The sequence below is a fragment of the Ursus americanus genome, chromosome 5 (genome assembly GCF_024610735.1).
Source record: "Ursus americanus isolate L20-20 chromosome 5, mUrsAme1.1.p, whole genome shotgun sequence".
NCBI classification, from domain to species: domain Eukaryota; kingdom Metazoa; phylum Chordata; class Mammalia; order Carnivora; family Ursidae; genus Ursus; species Ursus americanus.
Window position 1 is genome coordinate 32,711,734 of NC_142131.1, and position 16,419 is coordinate 32,728,152.

The 16,419-nt window shown below is 38.8% G+C and overlaps 1 protein-coding gene across 2 annotated transcripts; it reads right to left on the reverse strand.

Annotated features, from left to right (window-relative positions):
• Positions 1-8,429: 8,429 nt before the first annotated feature.
• Positions 8,430-15,778, reverse strand: BTF3 (basic transcription factor 3). 2 transcript variants are annotated; one of them, XM_045809853.2, is made up of 6 exons: positions 15,648-15,778; positions 15,004-15,072; positions 11,365-11,478; positions 10,839-11,040; positions 9,596-9,652; positions 8,430-8,717 (listed from the first exon to the last, which is right to left on the reverse strand). In XM_045809853.2, exons 2-6 carry the CDS (start codon positions 15,070-15,072, stop codon positions 8,671-8,673), a joined length of 489 nt encoding a protein of 162 aa, XP_045665809.1. In that variant the 5' UTR covers positions 15,648-15,778; the 3' UTR covers positions 8,430-8,670. The 2 variants fall into 2 exon arrangements, with proteins under 2 accessions (XP_045665809.1, XP_045665807.1); XM_045809851.2 differs by lacking the exon at positions 15,648-15,778 and adding an exon at positions 15,410-15,594.
• Positions 15,779-16,419: the final 641 nt, after the last annotated feature.

Sequence of the window (16,419 nt, forward strand, 5' to 3'; positions counted from 1 at the left end):
TTAGTTTTTTGTTATATTTATTTGGTTATATCAGGTGTACGACATAGTGATTCAACAATTCCATACATCACTGGGTGCTCATCTATTTCTTCATCTTAAATCTTCATTTGCACAACTGGGAGAGCAAAACTCAATTAGAAAGCTGGTCACCCAGAAGATCAAATTAGGAACTGTAGACACTGAAAGCACTGCTATAACTCAAAACATAGATTTAAGGTCCTGTCATTTTGGCTACTCCCTTTCATGCTAAGGTAACAATGGACAACACCTAGCTAGTTAACAATGCCCTCAACATAAGTCTTTGCCCGAGATGCAGACTTGTTCTTTGTGCTTGTGTTCGGCTGGGACCAGGCAATGCTGGCCTCCCACCAGGCAGCGTCTCCAGAGTTATGCATTCCTTGTGCTCAGAGTTATGGCCACTGTAACTGGTCATGGGATCAGTTTTGGGATACCTGTAAAACCTGCAAGGATGTGTGTCCCCTACGTGGCAGATCTGCCAATAATTCATTCAGCAAACAAGAATATATTTATTCCCCACATATTTCCAAAATGGCTGAGTTTCCTGATATGGGTGATTTGGGGTGAGTCTGCTGATAACAGGAAATTGGCATGTGATATGTGCCAACCATTGCTCTGAACATAAAATATATCTCATCTTTATTTCATTCTTTTCAGCAGTCTTTAGAGGTGGCTGTGATCACCATTCTGAACAGAGACTCAGGGAGTCTTGCCCAAGATCATATAGCTGGTAAAACCATAAGACAAGGTTCCAATACAGGTCTGCCCAAGTCTGAAGTTTACACAGAACATCGATTCTACCTCCAAGGAGTTTCTATTGTAATTAGGGAGGCTAGGGAAATGGTGAACAATATGGAAGAGTGTATAATTTAGTATTAAATTAGGTTGGTGGGTGTTAAATATCATCAGTGATTTGAGAGAAGTAAGCTACCATCACAATGCCAAGTACCTCGTGGATTAAGGGAATACAAACTGTAGTATTATCTGCCTCTTACTTATCAACCTAGATCCAATTACAAACGATTCAAGATGCAAAATGCACATTCACAAAGCCCTCATCAATTCTACACCTAAATCTAAAGTGAAATTTCCAGCCTGTTTACTACTCCAATACACCAAACCAGAATTTTCTGGAGATACATTATTTTAGATGTAGATCTATTTGAGATTTAAGTATTATAAATCTGCTATTTACATCTTAACTTTGAAATTTTATAATTCTAAAAAAAATTTGAAATACCATCACATTATTCTGACAAAAGTCCCGCTCATTTTTGAGGGAGTAAATCCATTGCATTTAAACAATGATACCAATTTAACTCAATGTCCCCTTGAAGTTGTTGCAGCAAGCTTTCTTTGTTCCCATTTCTAGCTAATAAAATAGTGGAGGGGGCTACATAGAACCAATCCAAGGCAAAGCTCTAGCCAGAGCGCAGCCTTGTTGACTCCCCCACAGTCACCTTTGATTCCTTCTCAGACAGGAGTGAGTGCACACCTGTTTGCCCCAATGCCAGTAGTATTGCAAGAAATGCAAACTAAGTAAGCCTAGAGAGTTTTGGAGGATGGGGAAGGAAAAAGAAAGAAAAGGAGGAAAAGAAATAATGGAGGAATGAACAATGGAAAGAAGCAGAAGAGGAAGGAAAAAGCAGGTTATTATTAAAGCTTGATGTTCGTGGTCATGAACGCATATGCTGACATCCCGTATTTGTCTTATAAATCTTCCAGATTTGCCATATGGACAATGTAAAACGGCTTCACAGCATCTTGCCTTCTTGTGTGAAGATCTCACGACACGCTTGCCACCCTCCCTGCTTTGTAACAGCAAGCTGGACTGCGGTCATGGCAAAGATGAATCTGCCATCTGCTGGGGTGAGATGGTCAGATAATCAGAATTCAAGAATAGTCACCAGCAACTAATAACTAAAATCCAGAATTATACTTAAAACGTTATCACGCAAGAATGTTTTCTATTTGAAATAACGCCTCTATCTAATACAGGCCAAATGCCCACCAATCCCCCATGAAACTTAATATTCAAGGGTCCCAGCCAGAAGACCTGGACATACATGGACAAGATGTGTGACAAAGATCGCTCAGATGAATCAGGTAAAACTGAAAATATATGTCATTGCTGTTTTTTTATGGTGATTTATAAATCCAATTTGCCAGATATTATTTATGAGGTGAAAATAACTGATAATGTTTTATATGTATCAAAAACAATATTTTAGGGGGAAAATGCCTCACTTTGCATAATTCCATGATTGTAGATGTTCCCACTCTTTACATAATTGGTAACTAATGGCGTTTTTGTTTTGCCATAATATTTTTTTTATTGAAGTATACTTGATACACAGTGTTACATTAGTTTCTGGTGTATAACATAATGATTCAACAACTCTGTATGTTACACTATGCTCACCACAGTGTTACTACCATCTGTCACCATACAACACTACTACAATACCACTGACTGTACTCCCTATGCTGAGCCTTTCATCCCCGTGACTTATTCATTCCATAACTAGAAGCCTGCACCTAATGCTCTCCTTCACCCATCCCCCCTAATCCCCCTTTCCTCTGGCAACCATCAGTTTGTTCTCTGTATTTATGAATCTGTTTCTGGTTTTTTTGTTTATTCATTTGTTTTGTTTTTTAGATTCCACACATAAGTGAAACCATATGGTATTTGTTTCTCTCTGTCTTATTTCACTCACTCACTCACCATAATACCCTCTAGGTCCATCCATGTTGTTACAATGGCAAGATTTCCTTCTTTTTTGTGGCTGATAGTCCGCTGTGTATACATACTGCATCTTCTTTATCCATTCATCTGTCTATGGACAATAGCCATACATTGGCTATTGTAAATGATGCTGCAACAAACATAGGGATGTGTATATCTTTCTTGAATTAGTGTTTTTGTTTTCTTTGGGTAAATATCCAGTAGTGGGATTACTGGATTGCATGTTATTTCTATTTTTAATTTTTTTGAGGAACCGCCATACCATTTTCCATAGTGTGTGCACTAATTTACATTTCTACCAACAGTGCACAAGAGTTCTGTTTTTCTCCACATCCCTCCCAACACTTGTTATTTCTTGTCTTTTCGATACTAGTCATTCTGACAGGTGTAAGGTGATATTGTGGGTTTGATTTGCATGTCCTTGATGATTAGTGATATTGAACATCTTTTCATGTGTCTATTGGCCATCTGTATGTCTTCTTTGGGAAAAGGTCTCTTCATGTCCTCTGCCTATTTTTTAACTGGATATTACCTTTTTATTGGATATGTCATTTGCAAATATCTTCTTCCATTCATTATGTTGCCTTTTTGTTTTATTGATGGTTTCCTTCATTGTGTAAAAGCTTTTCATTTTAGTGTAGTCCCAATAGTTTATTTTTGCTTTTGTTTCCCTTGCCTCTGAAGACATATCTAGAAAAATGTTTCCATGCCCCATGTCAAAGGAATTACTGCCCATGTTTCCTTCTAGGAGTTTTATGGTTTCAGGTCTCATATTTAGGTCTTTAATCCATTTTGAGTTTATTTTTGTGTATGATGTAAAAACAAAGTGCTCTAGTTTCATTCTTTTCCATGTAGCTGTCCAGTTTTCCCAGAACCATGTGATGAAGAGACTGTCTTCTCCCCATTGTATATTCTTACCTCCTTTGTTGTAGATTGACCATATGAGCATGGGTTTATTTCTGGGCTCTCTATTCTGTTCCATTGAGCTATGTGTCTATTTTTGTGTCAGTACCATACTGTTTTGATTACTATAGCTTTGTAGTATATCTTGAAATCTGGGAATTTGATGCGTCCAGCTTTGTTCTTTCTCAAAATTGCTTTGGCCGAATTGAAGTTTCATGGTTTTTTAACAAAGATATTTATTTATTTATTTTGAGAGAGAGAGAGAGACAGAGAGACAGAGAGACAGAGAGATAGGGAGAGAGAGCTGCTGGAGCAGCAGGGGCAGAGGGAGAGAAAGAATCTCAGTCATACTCCCCACTGAGCACAGAGCCTGAAGCAGGGCTTGACCTGGGTCTTGATCTCACCACCCTGAGATCATGACCTGAGCCAAAATCAAGAGTCAGGCACTTAACTGACCGAACTACCCACGCACCCTGCTTAATTGATTTTTTTTAAAGATTTATTTATTCATTTAAGAGAGAGAAAGCATGCATGAGCAGGGGGAGGGGCAGAGGGAAAGGAAGAAGGAGACTCCCCACTGAGTGGGGATACCATGCAGGTCTCGATCCTAAGACCCCGAGATCACAACCTGAGCCTGAACCAAGAGTCAGATGCCTGGGGCGCCTGGGTGGCTCAGTTGTTAAGCGTCTGCCTTTGGCTCAGGGTGTGATCCTGGAGTTCTGGGATCAAGCCCTGCGTCGGGCTCTTCTGCTGGGAGCCTGCTTCTTTCTCTCCCACTCCCCCTGCTTGTGTTCTCTCTCTCACTGGCTGTCTCTCTCTCTGTTAAATGAATAAATAAAATCTTAAAAAAAACAAAAAAAAAAGAGACGTCCAACTGACTGAGCCACCCAGGTGTTTTAATGAGTTCTTGGAGTAGATACCCTTACATTTCAACTACATAAATTAATTTATACTTGGAAACCTTCCTAAGGATATTTACATTCATGATTAAGCAATTCTATCATTTCCAGTAGTTTGCATATTTAAAGTAGGGAGTTCTTTAGCTAAGAAGCAAATACAGTCAGATTTGCAAAGTTTAACAAATGAAATAATCTTGGTGGACAACCCTTGTTTGATATCAGATTTCTTTGGAAATTTTGGTAACAAAGAAAAGTCTGTTGAACACTTTGTCTCTCAAAGATTTTTTTACTTAACCTTTAGTGTTTCCTTACTCCTTCACCACCACTCTCCTCTCTGCCTCCCACAGTGCTCTCTATGGTAGTTTGGCACTGCAACGACCCCGATCACTTTATAATCTGGCAAGGATGGATTTTTCTAAAATCATGGTGGTAGATACAATTCTAATACCTTATAGCCCCAGTCACTATGTGAAAGACTTATCAGAAATATTGTACACTTAATAGACCATTTCCTACCTTTTGTCTGGTCAAAGGTAGAAAGAGAAAAGCTTCCTAGGAGTTGCATGTTACCTAACAATGCGTTGACCACAAAAGGCTAAAAGTGTAAACAGATCCTTGTCTTCTTGCTAACTGACAATTAGCAAATACTGGTTCTCTGCCCTGCTTATTGAACATACAAACTCATATGGACCCTTCCTTATTTATGTAGTGTGTCAGTATGTTTATTTTCAGACTGATGGAGAGAGGTAGTACTCTTCTTGGCTTTTCAAAGTACAAATTATTTTACCCAAACACGTAGAATTTTTAATAGACATCTGCAATTTTCCACTTGGACAGTTTTTGCTAATATTTTTAAGATCCAAAGGGCTGTTTCTTTTCCAATATCATCTTTTCCAGTCCACCTTGACATTTTAACAGTTAGGTTTTAAAAATAAATAGAATTGTCTAGTTTTACAGTACTCAAAGTGTTCAGGCTGGAGATGTGATACTATTTTCTTTGCTGACTGTGCCTGCATTCCCAGAACTCGCTGCAGAAATGGCATTCAAGACTGTGCTGATTAGAGTGATGAAAATTTATGTGACTAGAAGACTATTCTAATCATTGTTTTGGAAAAGCTAAAAACTGTTATTAGTTACCTTAAGACTGCGCTCCAAAAAAAAAAAAAATTGACATATGTATCTTATTGGGGAAAGAGGAGCCTCCTGAAGCATGAACCCAGTGTTATGTAATGGAGAAAAGTATGATTAGTGGAAATCAGACCCAATCTTCAGTGACCTTCAGCCCGTTTCTAAACTTGTTTCCAAACCTTAGAATGTAGTTTTGTGTCCTGTGCACCACAGGGTTATTATGGGGATGATGCAAGTGTACTCTAGTTCAATTATTTCAACAAATAAAAGGTATTAATCCTAAGAGTTCTCAGATCAGAATTTGATGTCTGTCTCTTCATTAGCATAGCCCTGGTTCAGATTCAGGGGAAAGCTATTTTGGCCCAGGGCTAGTCTTAAAAATAGTGGACAACAGCCAGCATGTAGTGACAACATCCAAAAGATCAATCAGATGAGAATCATCTGCCCTCTAGTCTGCCGGGGCTTGCCATTCTTTCTCGTAGCGCCTGAGGTCAAAAGATCAGACCTGGGTTTGAATCTCATGCTGCCACACAACAAGCTGTGTTGACCTGAGACTCACCTCTTGAAGATGGTTTCCTTATTTGTACAACATGGCTCTTGGGGGACAGGGGGATTATTATGACAACCAATGAGATTATATAAAACAAGTGGTACAGAGTTTAACATATAATAGCCACAGGGATTGTGGGCAATTAAGGAAAAAATGGAAGGATATGATAGGTTGTAGTATTGTTCAAAAGTATTTGCTGTCCTGCTCTGAGGGAGTATTAGATTTCCTCAGTCCTCATGGCCATCAGACTTGACTATGACGTGACTTTCCCTGGCTGACGAAATTTGATTAATGATGTGCATCACTTCCCAACATAAGTTTGCAGAGCCAGCTGGTTGTTCGCCCTCTTTTCCCTGTCCTGAGACTAACAATGTTCTGATTAGATGCTACTCCTGGACTAAAGTGGAGCCCAGCCACAGGAAAACTACACACAAGTGTGTCAAACAAATCTTTGCAGCAAATAGAATTTTAAGTCTTTCGAACTGTAGCATAACTCTGCTTATCACGATATTGAAGGTATTACAGGAAAAACCTTTACCATCGATCTATGGCCACTAACACACACCAGACCATTTAAAAAATGAAAAAATGGAAAAACTTTTCTCGGGGTTGTTGGAGAAAATCTCTGGGTATGGGCAAAATAGGATTAACCCTAGCCAGCATCTGCTGAAAGAAGCCAAGTTGCCCTGTGTAGGCCTGGCTTGGAATCTATTGCACTTCTCTAGTCCCATTCCTGTACAGATTTTGGGCAAACACCTGGGAGGATATTCAGAGTGGCATTTGTTACATGCCCAAGTCAGCCTGTCACTTTCACCCCAGTATCTTGGGATGAGTTGAGAAAATCTCTTATTTTAAAATTTCATCTCCTCAAAGCATGGTCAGTGGACCTGCAATATCAGAATCACCTGGGGGGTTATCAGAAATGTAAATCCACATGCCCACTCCAGGCCTTCCCGATCTTCTGCCCTCCTTTAGTCATTCCACTTGGTCAGCTACATATGTGACATGTGTTACAGCTTTAAAAGCCAGCAAACAACCCACCATCTTCTCACTCTGCCAGGAAACTGTTCCAGGTAGAGGTTGCCAGTCTGGGGCTTAGAGTGATTATGTAGCAGAATTTGGAAACATGTTACTTCTTCTTTGCAATTTTGTAAACCATTGAGACTGTGAAGTCATTGTTACTGTAGCACTGTACTTAAGACTGATACGCATCCTTTGAAAATAATACAATGTTAAAACGTGCAAATACTATTTATACAAGTATTTCATTTTTGGTAGTGTACTTACAGTGACTTTTAGATATAGCTGCATAGTACCCTCAGAAGGTACTTGTGAATTATGTAAACTTAAAACAAAATCCTATGGCTCCAAGTAGAAACTAAGAAAATTTTCTCATTTGCCTCAATGAAGATGACACATTTATTTCAACTGCCATTTGTAAACTTTGAAGTTACTTCAACATTATGATTGCTAATACAATTTTTTTTAAGTAGCCTTATATATGGGATGATGGAACTGTTCAGTATCCTGATTGGGGTGCAGGCACAAATATTGTGTTCAATTTCTTACAACTGTATACATGTCAACTTTACTGTGTTATTTCAAAAAGATTTTTGTTTTTTAAAGAGAAAAAAGTAACTCTATTAAAGTGCTACCACTTAAACTTAAGATGAGGTGACATTCCTAATACAAACACTAGTTTTTTCAGGTGTCTTACAGAATATCCTACAAGGAACAGAGTTAAGAGATTAAACTTTTCTTAGCTAACCTTGGGTTACAACTAGAAAATGGAGCTACTATAATCCCTACTTCATAGATTGAGGATTAAATGAGAAAATTAAGTGCAATAATATGTTAAAGGCACTTGGTATATACTTACAATATAGACAATATTAAGAGGAAAACCTCTTGCTCATCTACTAAGCAATATTCCATTCTCTCTAATTATATCCATTACATAAACCACTGTAGCCCTGAGGACTGCTGGAGAAAAGTTTTAAAACATGAGAACTTTATACCACCTCTGTTATATTATATGGCCATTTAAAATCTTGTTAATCAAATTTCATCAAAGATTATCAGCCATATTACATGCCATGATTAGCTTTCTATAAACAACTTTGCTTTCTGTGTACAAATCAGTGTCAATGAAATAAAAAATAAAACCATATCCTAGGCAAAGAACTTTATTAACCTTATTTCAAACTTTATTCCCAGGCTTCTTCAGCTTAATTAGCTGCAAAGAATGAATTGTGTATAAGCAAAAACTGAAAAGAGCTGCAGTGTCCAAAGGGCTTGGGCTTAAAAATATTAGAGATCTAGATTTTATCAGATCCATGAACAAAATTTTAAAAAGCAGTCATAATATAAAATAGCAGCTCCCAGTAACTTCTTCAAGTTTTATCTTCTTCAGAAGTTGACTCAATTCAGTTTGCTTCATTCTTGGAAGCTTCATCAAAATTCTCCACAAGATCTAGAAAAAGAAAAAGACAGAAGCTCTGAAAAAACCCAAATCTACAGATCATCAGATGTTAAGAAGAGATTAAACAATGCTCCCAAAATATATCCTACAGTTAAAATCAGGATATACGTTTAAATACTTTATTTCTAATGAGACCACTACCCATTTGGCACATTTTCAAGTGTAGGTTTTAGCATGTAATTAAAACAAGGGAAAAGGAAATTTATTAATCTGCTGATGACATCAATATTGTGCTTAAAAAAATCTGTACGTGCCCTCCCCAGTTCCATTTCACCCCAAGAATCAAAATTAAGCAATATTAATATATTAGTCAACATGGGGGTCAGAACCAAAGAACACCATCACAAACAATATGAAGTTTTCCTGGATTCCTAAAGGACATCTGTCTATGCAAAGTGGAAATATTTCAGTCTAGTGATTCTACTGCTCTTAATAAACATGTTTCACAACAAAACAAATTATCAAGTAACAGCTAAGAAAAATCCCTCCTGATTGCCAAGAGTTTTTCTGATTTTAGAATGGTTATACCATACCCCAAGATACCTCAACTTCTCCATGCCTTCTCATGAATTTATTAATCTCTAAGTAGAAAACGGGTCGTTCGTGATCTACTATTTATTCTATTTATGTGACAACATACACACTTATTCAATATTTGAAGCTTCCAATCAGAAAAAGCCAAGTCTACAAACATAAATCCTAGTTAAATAACACTGCATTATTTTTTTCATCCTAAGCAAGGTTCATGTCTTCCTTTCCTATCCTTTACCTTAATACCCTTTCCCCCGAGGTAGGCTCTCCTACAGTATAAAGATTTGTTATTCTTCCTTCTAAGATTCTCCAGTTTGACCATAAGTGAAGGTTCCTACCTGGAACTTCATCATCATCATCCTCTCCGGTAGCAAGTGGTGCTTTCCCATCCACAGCTGTGAAAGGGAAATGTATGTGTTACACATTTGTTAAATCTTTAATAAACATTAACCAAAAGAACAGATGAAAGGTCAAATGTTATTATAACTTACATTCATATGATAGCAGTGACATTTGGGATTCTATCCGTAAGTACTAATAATAACATGGTAGCCTAATGTCTACAAATGAACTAGAATGTTAACAGCCAACAAAACAAATTCCATACCCATCTTTTCAATCCCTCTGGCCCACCACAGGCCCTGAGGTGGTATGAAAACAACACAGTGCCCCCAGGGTACATGTAAACCCATATACCAAATTATGGGAAGATTTCTTTTGGAAGGCAAAAATTAAAAGACTGTTTTCTCAAATATTGTTGTTTTGTGCACGGCATACAGGAGATGCTTAACAAACCTTTACAGAAGTGAAAATAAAATGATGAAAAAATTAAGTGCCTTTGATTGGTGGTAAGCATCCACTTTCTCTTTAATACACAAGAAAGTGAACTACACTTGGAGTTGAGACCTCACAGTACCAGCCCTATCAAAAAAACCCCCAAAATCTGTATCTGTATAAAATGTCAAAGCAGAAAGAGTGAATACCTAGAAAAAACATGGATGACTAAGTAACAGACCATATAATAAGCCTGTCTTGCTTGTACATTGCCTTTCTTCAAAATTTTAATAAGAGGACCACAGCATAAAGCAGCTACGTCTCCTAATGCACTTACTCAACTATAAGATTTTCTGCCCTGAATAAAATCCTTGTATTATAATTAAAAACACCCAAATAATGCCAGGCCAATTCTTAAAACATTATTGGTAATACCAGTTGTAAATACGACCGAAAAAAATTTGACAATTTATAATATATTTTAATCAATTCTAAACTTTCAGTTATCAAAAAAGCCCCAAATAACCATTTTCATCATTTCCTGATAAAGATAAAAATTTTAAATCACTGATCCAAAGCAAGATAGCAGAAAACAAACATTCCACTGAATCAAGTGTAATGATCACAGCATACTAGTTAACTTACTGAACACACTAAGAACACCTGCTTAAAAGTCACTGTAAAAATTGTAACTTTCTAGAGGAAAACTGTCATTTCCAAATGTAAAGATATTCCTATCTACTTGAGATCTTAGAAATTTCATGATAAATCAGTAAACCTGGGCAAAAACCTCTACAGGAAACTCACATTGTTTGGGCAGAGCTTCAGCCAGTCTTCTTAAACTAGTCAGACTGTCTGCACCAAGTTGGTTTAAGATACTGGGTAGCATTTCTGTCAGCTGCTTTGTCTCAGCATGGCCTGTAATGGTGAAAGTGTTCGCTGCAAGCGATGCCTGAACTTTGGGGTTATTAAAATGGATCACTGTTCCTTGGTTTGTGAACATGTTCACCTATAAAGAAAAACAAAATTAATAAGCAACACCCACCAAGATTCTTTAAAAACCAAACATTCTATTAAGGAGAAACTCAAGTCTGGCTAACTAATCCACTATTTCACTGTGAAGCACAGGTGATATTCTGCCTGGAATGGCAAGTGCAATCTAATCGCTTTCAGACTTAGCACTCCCTAATATTCACTAGTGGAATAGAAACCTATCTTAGAGGGATATAAAATTCTGTTGGGAATTAAAAAATAAATAAATAAGAAATGCATGACCACTGAAGCTTTTTCCAACCAAAACTTGTTTTATAAAGAAATAAAATTCGACACTTACTTCTTCAATACCAGAGATATTGTTTACCCCTAACTTCTTTAAGGAGAACTGAAGTTTTTTATCATCTGCTGTAGCCGTTCTATGAACCACCTTCTTCTTTCGGCGAGCAGTTCCCTAGAGTAAGGAGAAAAGAAAACATATGTACCATAACAGACATTTTCAAAAGGAAACTTTCTAATTCCTTTTTGACCTTTGGATCTGTTTAAGAAAACTACCATAAGCACAAACTTTTAGGCAGCAAGTAGGGAATAATGGAAGCAGAAAGAGAGTAACAAAGGAATCATCTATAAATCGTTAATAATGTCTAACATTCTAATTTTGTCATACATAAAAGAATGATCTTTTCAAAGTCCTATTTTTTACATTATCTGATCAAAGAGGTGGCATGTATCAACCTAAATTAACCCTCATTTAGAAGTTCCGAGTCCAGAACTATTAACCTTTTTTTTCTTTTTAAAGATTTTATTTATTTATTCGACAGAGATGGAGACAGCCAGCGAGAGAGGGAACACAAGCAGGGGGAGTGGGAGAGGAAGAAGCAGGCTCCTAGCGGAGGAGCCTGATATGGGGCTCGATCCCAGAATGCTGGGATCACGCCCTGAGCCGAAGGCAGACGCTTAACCGCTATGCCACCCAGGCACCCCTAACCTTTTGTTTTTAATTAATGAAAAATCAACATCCACTAATATTCACATGCAAGACAATGGACACACTCAAATGAGTCTATATAGACTTTTATAATACCTAAGAATAAAATCTTAAGTTATCTTAACCCACAAGGCCTCTACATGATCTGCCATGCCCCTACTATGCTGTTCTTGACCACATCTATAACACACACATTCTCATCTTCAGCCAAATAAACCTCCTCACAGTTCCTTCAGTAGGCCAAAAAGAGCCTTTGCACATACTATTCCCTTCTTCCTCTACCATCTGCATTGGTTCCCTCCCTTACTACAGATCTCTGTTCTTATGTCACCATATGTAAAAAAGCAACTCCTCATCTATTTGGTTTATTTTTCTTCATTACAATTATTACTATAAGAGATAAATGTATTTTATTATCTGTCTCCCCTCACTAGAACGTAACATTAAGAGCTTCCATTCTGTTTACTGCTATGAATAGTATTGAGAATAGTATCTGGCTCACTGAAGGCACTCAATAACTTGAATGAATGAATGAACGAATACAGGCTTCAAGAAAACTTGTGGCCTCTTGTACATATATACCAAGTTTCTAATCTCCCCCTTCTCAAATATATCCCATAAACTTTCAAAACTAGGCAAACGTGACTCTCATTTTCTGCTTAACACTCTTTAATAAAAAACACTCCCAAGAACTCTTTTATGTATAGATTAAGCCCTTTACATGATACATAAGGCTCTTTACGGAAAGGTTACCACCCACCTACTTCAGTATACCCTAACCTACATACCAATTCCTATTAGTCCTTTAAAACCCTGTTCAAACCATTACCTCTTTTGTGCATTCCCTAAACTCTGCAATAAACCGCCCCCAAGCAAAATCATCCCCATCTCTTATTTTGAAAATGCTTCTACTGCACTATGTATATTACACTATGAAAACAGAGTTAAAAAACAACAACAACAACAAAAAACTCCCCTACTAGCATTAAAGTCCCCTAAGGCACCATAATTTCTTAAATTTCATATTCTCAGGACTGAGCACAGTTAAAGGCTTAAGTAAACGATAGCTGAACTGAATAACATATCAACAGCTACAAAAAATACTGGCTACCAGCCCCCCCAAAATCCTTTAAGAATAAAAATCACTTTGATGTGGTCATGTAGATATCTGATTTTCGAAGAATTTTCTGTAAAAGATATTCTAAACGATTACTCTAAGATTCTAAAAACAAAACTGACACACCTTCTATAGATTCCATACAATTCACATCCATAGAGTTCAATTTTTACTGATATAATTTATTATCAATGCTCTGATCAGATACTGAATAAAGCACTTTTATACTGTTTACCTGAAAGTACCCAACACAGATTTCTCCAAGGCAAAACTAACTCACCAAATTTCACATTCCATAATAAAAAAGTTTTTTAAAAGATAAACTATTTCCATATTATAATGACAGAAGTATTACCTATATTAACCAAACGAAGTTCAATCCTACATCGGCCCTAAGAATCTAAAAAAACCTAGGCTTTCCTTGCCCTAGAATGTTTCTCATAGCTAAAGACTAATGATCAGAGTAACGAAAGACAGCACACAAGCACATTATTCAAGATATTTCTTGTGAAACCTGTACTAAACTATAGTTAAAACACCAACATAAGAACATCGAAACACTAACCACAAAGGATGTAATGAGTTTTTCTAGGACCTGAAGGCCACACCTAGCTTTTAATAATTGCTAAGAACAACAAGAAACACATACTATTTGTTAATGGGCAGGTGCAAATCCTGAAGACTACTGGCTTCAGGGAAGAAAAAAGGATCAGGATATTCACTGTTGGCAAACTCCAGTAATTTAATAGATGCACATCTCATTATTTAAGCCTACATGCAACTTTTTGGCTATTTCACAGAAGATTCTACTTGAAGGCAAATGCTTAAAATTGGGAAAAACTAATAGGTAATAAACTTGTCCTAGGGAAGCTTTACAAGTTTTACCAAGTAAAGACATGCTCTGTTCCAACAGGCTACCACACCTTGTTAAATACTAGGAATGTGCTAACACAATGCAAAATACAACTAAGTAGAGCTCTGTCTAGAGCGGACTTCTGATTTAAGTAAATTACTCAAAAAACAATCTAAAACTTCCAAGTTCAAAAATGAATACTCTTGAAGATCAGTATCCAGCAGGAAAAACCAATTAGCCAAAAACTTACCTAAAAACCTACACTCATTCTCATTCTCTCAGTTTTAGCATATTAACAAAGTCAAAACTGAAAGATATCTGTTAGGTAATATTTTCAAATCCACAGTCACTGCTCTTAAATTCTGTGATGTACCTCTAACACAGGTATCTTCCAAATATCCTAGAAAATATACAAATACTCTGAATTGCGTTTAAGAAAGCATTTCAGAAAGTTCTGAATTTACAAGAGACACAAACGTCTAACTATTAGGCACATAAACTACAGTTCAAAAGACAGGTGGTACTTAAGTTCAGAGTTAGTATAGTTATTAAGGGGGAAAAAAGGGGAGGGGGCAGCAAAGCACTGAATGTATACAACTTGGCCAAACAAGCTAGGAGTATGATGGCCACAATGATTACCGAACTGAAATGACACATTTTCTTACTAAAGTAGGAAACACTTTTGTTCTACTAAAATACTGTAACACTGCAAACATATTTACACAGAAGTAATGCTTGTTGAAGTTCTTTTCATGTAGACTCACTTTTTTCTTTTAATCTACAACATGCACGTCCCACGGATACACCCTACTGTACATCATTTAACCCCGCCTCCTCCCCCCACCCCCGCCTCCCCCCCACCCCCGCTTTGCTAGCTCTATGAAATGCCCTCTAGAGACAGTGACAAGCCAACAATACAAGAAAAGCAAATCCAAAATCCAAAAAAAAAAAAAAAAAAAAACCAAACCACCCACCCTAAACCTTTAAACTTCAAAAAGCCCAAAAAACTATTAAAACTTACTTTCCCACCAATGCGCACTTGTGCTTGCAGTTTGGCGAGTTTCTCCTGGTTCATGATAGTTTCTTTCATCTAGAAAAACAGGAAAACCTCAGCGGGAAAGGTCTGGTTCACTCTAGCATTCCACGCTCGTTATTTCCCAAGACACCAGCAAAGAAAAAAATATCCTTAACAGGCCGAGGCCTGAATCCCCAATCCACCCCGCAAAGCTCCCAATTTCAGTTCTGGGGGAGCATAAAAAGCACCCACTTTCCTACCCCTCCTCCACAACCCCTCCCCCTTACAGGCCCGAGAAAAGGGCTCTAACCCACGCCTGATCAGCACCCCCCACCCCCGGCCCTGGCCCGGCCTCGGCCTAGCCAGGGCCTGCCCGGCCCGGCCCGGCCACTCTCCGCAAGCCTCGCGGTACCTGAGGCTCCTGTCCTCGGGTTCCGCCGCGAGGTGGAGGAAGAGACGGCGTCGCCTCGCCCCCAGGGCAGCCGCCCCTGGCTCGACCTCGCCCCCGAGAGTCAGCCTGAGTGGGTGCGCCTGTCCGTCGCATCGCCTTCCTCTCCTCAGCCCTGTCCCTCCCTGTCTCGCTCCTTCCGGGCACTTCCCGCCCCCGTTCCCGTCCTCCTCCCACGCCGGCGTCCAGAGCCTTTTTGTACCTTGTTGGAGCGGAAATGGGACCGCGCGGGGGAATAGGGTTGGCGCTCAGGGGGTCTCGGGCGGACCAGCTGAGATTAGGTGCACACACGCGGGGACGCAAGATGGCAGCTAGAGGGAGGCCGGAAGTGATGCAACGCTGCTTCCTCCAAAAGTCAGGAAACGGAGTTTGCCGCGAGCTCAGTGCTTCGTTGCGCACGCGCGGTCTGAGGCCGCCGCGTTTGTGACCGTCGGGCGGGCACGCTTCTCCTCGAGCGCGGGCCACCTTGGGCCCTTAGGAGAGACTCTGTGCTGGCGGCACCGCGTGTAGTCCTGGGAAAGACACTAGAAGAGTCAGAAAGAACGGTTCTTTGCAGTTAGGGTTGAGTAAGTCGGCCCTGATCCCCAAATTCTTTACCCTCAGAATAAAGGGCAGTTCACATTTGCGGAAATGTTTGGGGCGCCCAGCGTGTGCTCATCTCTTTACTCTCTCACTGTTTGGTGTAGATCGCAGCAATCATCTGGGTGTTTTAGAATTTCCTCTCCGGCCCGAATCAGCCTTTACCAAGACATTTTGTCAAAACTTGGTCGAAGTAAACTGATTTTACTTTCCAGGATGAGGTTGTTTGGTGGGTTGCATTGCAACTTTAATGGTTCACAATTTCTGGCGAGCGTATTCAGAATGTATCCCCGAGGCCCAGTCCTTAAAAGGGGTTCAGTCGGACTGGGGATGGAACCGGGTAATTTGAATTTTCAGCAAGCGTAGCAGGTACCACCTGAGACCCCTGTACTTAA